Below are 4,261 nucleotides of genomic sequence, written 5' to 3'. Positions count from 1 at the left end.
TTCTCAGTGGGATATGAAGGGGGAAAGCACAATCATTTGAATAGACGCCAGGGTTTCTACTGATACAAAGCCATATGCTAGTCGCTGAAGTAACCCTTTAAGTCTTTAAATGTCCAGTTTGGGAACAGGGGTGATATTTCTGCCTACATTTATCATGACCTTTCAGATGGGGTCACAATCTTTGGTGTGCTGAGGTACAAGATAATTTCAGTAAAAAAAAATAAAAAAACCTTTATATTACTTTGAAACTGACAGATCATTTTGCTAGATTATAAGACCCCAGACCTCATCTAGGCTCAGAGCCCTGACACCAAGTTCAATCTTCCACCTAACCTGGGAAAACCCAGACAACTTCTCTGCAAGTTATTACTGAGAATTGTCTGGTTTTAATCAGGCTACCTTCCACCCATTGATAATAAAATAAAGTCTAGTTTTAGAAAATGCAGGAAGTTGTCAAGCTTGAACCAACATGCTATTGGAATGGCCTCTAGTTGTGTAACAGGCTGACCTACAAGTGACTTGTGCAGTCAGTCCCCACACAGGCCAGTAATAAAATGTATTTTGGGATGCGCATTTGTACAGCCAAATCACAACCTGAATAGATACATTTAGTATTGTGCCAGTAAAGACCATAGACAAACCCATTAAGATCATATTTTATTTAATCACATGGCAGTCAATTATTGTTGGCCATAGTCTTTAACACTGATGGGGCCAACAGACACCTTATCCCATCGTAGATCTGAGGAACAAATGATTAGTGAGAACTAAGGCCATGAAAGACAACAAGTTATCAGAGTTAGTCCATACCCGTAGGCAGCCGATCACTTCCACTTCTGACGCTACAAGTGGAGTCACAGCAGCCACACACCTGGTCAGAGTCATCTGCAGACACCCAACTGACAAGAAACACCCTCAGTTAAGTTGACAACCAATTTACCTGTACACCCATCTAGCAGGAAACATACCCATTAGCAGAGAATGAACAAGCTTTTTGCTCAGAACTTGAGGTTGCTGCAGTCGCCTTCAAGATGCATGTGATATAGACCTGCAAAGACAGTTGTTTGTATATCATGGTAGCAGATCATACAAAGAGTTGCACAACTAAAACATACATACCAGCCCACTGTCTGCTTGCTGGAACCTGAACACCTCTAGTTGAAACCGTAGCTTATCACCTTGAGTCCGAGGCATAAAGTGAGATGTAGAGCCTGTGATCTTCGCATCAACCAGGCACCTGCAAACAGAAACCAGTTAGAAAATCTGCAACCCTTCTGGAAGCTGGTATACATGAGGTAGCACCTCTTACCCATTATTCTCAATAAAGGAGTATCTGGGGACAGAAGCAACATCAGGGACTGGAGTAGCCACACAGCTGTCCACAAACACACGGAGGGGAACATGGCTGTACAAACGCACTGATGCTTCAAGATTCAGCACGTCACCCAGAAAGTACTGGTTAGAAGGTCGCTCAAACATCCAATCATCTGCAAGGAAAGAGTCTTAGCACATCTTCACAAGCACGCTACAAACCTGTTTGGGATACACCAACCAGTCATGAGCTTCAGGGAGAAGACAAGGACTTCCTCAGCAACCTTAGTTGAGGCATATGGGATCCAAGTGGGCATTAAGACATTGCTGCTCACATTATGTGTTCTGTAGGAGTTAAACAAGCAGTCGTCTCAAGTACATAAGTGTTGGGATCAGCAGATCCAGCAAGTCTCAAATAATTTAATCCTCACCTTGGATAATGACACTCGATACCAACCGCCGCACTACTGCTCCTGACAATAGGAGCACCAGATGAAGCCGCTTGTGGGGTGTAGATAATGTTGAACGTATAGACAAGCTCATCCTCAGTCATCTAAAAAGAAAAAGTTAATTGAGAAAAATCATGGATATTTGTAAGTGGCCTCTGGGAGTAAAACATCAAAATAAAACCCTACCATTGATGTGCTGCTACATCCATGCAGATCAGACTCAAAGATGAGCACTTGAGCTGAAGGGTCCTCTCCAGTAGCAGTGCAGCCTCCCAGTGTAAAAGCAGAGGACAACAGTAGATGCCCAGTCCCAAAGAAGTCCTTCATCACTTCCACATATACTGAATTCTCTCCACACTGAGCAGCTACACTGTTGGCAGGGACAGGATGCGGCAACTCAAAATTAATGTCGGGTTGGGGTGGTTCCTCTGGTAGACTTGGAAAAATCCACGTCAGCTTCGCCACTGGACCCTGCAACAGCTCTTTTGATTGAACACCCAGAAAGTCTTGAGATGGCTTTCCAAAGTCAGTCCTGACTGGTGTCTGGACAGGAAACTGGGCAGGGAATATTTGTGGTGCAAATACAGGTTTGTTGGGAACCACAGACATCCTGGAATCAGCCTGTTGAGAAGTTTGAGCTAATGCCCTGGGCCTAAACTCACTTGGACTGCGATTAGGTGCTGCTCTTGCTCTTCATTGTGCATCAGAAAATCCCAGAGCCAGAAGAAGCACCAACCCAAATCCAACCTGCCAAAACCCCATTACTGCCAAACTTGTTTCAACAACACATTAGGCTGCTCACATCCAAATTTATACAGATGTAAATCAGCATGGCTCCACCTTTCTTGTGACAAGCATCATTGTTCTCTGCACCTGCCAATTTACTCAATGAATAAGTCACAGCCACAGGTGAAAGTCATTGATTCTTTATTACTCAGGATAAAAGGAAGTACCAAATAAAGGCAGAGCTAAACCAAACTATTTCTTATTTTAAACATCAAAATGACAAATGAATACCATACATCATACATTCCCCCATTGTCTTTTTAGTTAACGGGAGAACTGTGAGCAAATTTGTTGATTTTATGATCAAATGTTTTTTTTATTTTCAGGTAAGAAAGTAAATCTTTCATCAAGATTATGTCTTTTCAATGAAGATACAGTTATTTAACTTACATGACCTGAAGTCATCTCAGAAGTACTATTCTGCCATACATTATAGTTCTCCTTTTTAATCTGCTATAGATAGAAAAGCGCCACGTTTTATTTTATGTCATCATACTTGATCGTTCAACTATTCGTTTAACTGTATTTAAATGGGGAAAACGTGGAGATGTTTAGTCGCTTCTAACTTGATCTCTGTTTGGTACCATATTGAAGGAACTGGGCTTAGTGGGCTAAGCTAAATTCTATCAGATCGTCATCGCACGTCAGAGCGATTACAGTTTTTCTCAGTCGCTTTGGTACATTTTTCAGATCAGAAATGAAATTCTAAAAACCTGTTCAATTCTCAAATTATTGTGTCACTTGTGCACATCAAAAAAGCAGTTTCTCATTTCTTTGAACAAGTTGCAAATGCTTTGGTACATCGTACATCCATGCCAATGATTATGTCCAATACTCTGTTGTTTCCTACATTATCAGTTGCTTATGTCATGTTGATCAAAATGTATTATATTGGGTCTCTGTTGAATAGTCTCACCCCCCACAACATTAAGGCATTAGTCATAAGTCTTTACATGCTAAATAGTTGAACAATTTATCATAATATGTCAAGCATATTTCTATACTTTCTATATTTCCATTAAACTTTTATCTAATCCTGTCCTGAATTGGTAAATTGCTCCCAGGTGAATCTTGACTTTGTCTAACGAAGGTGCTCCTCATGAAACATCAACCAGCAGGTATATATATTTCTACAGCACTGCATGTACAGTTCTTCCTATGTTCACATTTCTTCTTTAGGTTTTTTTTGTGTACTATTCAGTGCTGTCTTTTCATTTCTGTATCTCAATGACATGTTCTGCCAATAAAATACAGTACAAACAGTAAGAGCATAAATTTGAATATTTTCCATTCTCTTGCAGTTACACTCACACATACTATAAGATGTAACTTACAATTGACAATAATTGTCATCAAAACTTTAGCCATAGTTTCCATCAGAACTTCCCTCCATTGTAAACTTCTGTATTGACAACATGACTAAATGATTTGACTGTCTTATCCATATACAATGACACAAGGACTTGTCATTCTGATGGCACTGACATGTTCATTGACACAGATATTTACTTTTGAGAGATGAACTAAGGATTTTGAGTAAGAGAGTGGCTTTTGCAAGTTAACCATGGTGTTTTGCTATTTGTAGAAATTGTTTTGAGAAATGCACTTACTGTTGTGAAAACTGTGAGTGTGATTCGAGAAATGTACCAAAGCGACTGAGAAAAACTGTAACTGCACACACTAAGACGAGATATATCAACTCATTTTAGTTAAGG

The 4,261-nt window shown here is 40.1% G+C and overlaps 1 protein-coding gene across 1 annotated transcript; it reads right to left on the bottom strand.

Moving 5' to 3' along the window:
* Positions 1–644: 644 nt before the first annotated feature.
* LOC137079374 (zona pellucida sperm-binding protein 3-like) lies at positions 645–2,565 on the bottom strand. Its single transcript, XM_067447342.1, has 8 exons — positions 1,947–2,565; positions 1,743–1,864; positions 1,553–1,656; positions 1,310–1,487; positions 1,120–1,237; positions 969–1,048; positions 811–899; positions 645–742 (listed from the first exon to the last, which is right to left on the bottom strand). The coding sequence occupies exons 1-8, from the start codon at positions 2,367–2,369 to the stop codon at positions 681–683; spliced, it is 1,176 nt and encodes a 391-aa protein (XP_067303443.1). The 5' UTR covers positions 2,370–2,565; the 3' UTR covers positions 645–680.
* Positions 2,566–4,261: the final 1,696 nt, after the last annotated feature.

This window comes from Pseudorasbora parva, chromosome 6 (genome assembly GCF_024679245.1).
Source record: "Pseudorasbora parva isolate DD20220531a chromosome 6, ASM2467924v1, whole genome shotgun sequence".
Taxonomy (NCBI): Eukaryota; Metazoa; Chordata; class Actinopteri; order Cypriniformes; family Gobionidae; genus Pseudorasbora; species Pseudorasbora parva.
Note: the sequence above shows the minus strand (reverse complement) of the source record. Positions and strands in the feature narration are given on the sequence as shown.

Bases quoted from the DNA above. Each gene is read 5' to 3' on its own strand.
- LOC137079374 (XM_067447342.1), bottom strand. From the start codon at position 2,369: ATGTCTGTGGTTCCCAACAAACCTGTATTTGCACCACAAATATTCCCT. The intron at 1,657-1,742 runs GTGAGGATTAAA...TAACTCCTACAG, and splicing joins ATCGAGTGTCATTATCCAAG to AACACATAATGTGAGCAGCA. The intron at 1,488-1,552 runs GTTGGTGTATCC...CTTTCCTTGCAG, and splicing joins CTCCCTGAAGCTCATGACTG to ATGATTGGATGTTTGAGCGA.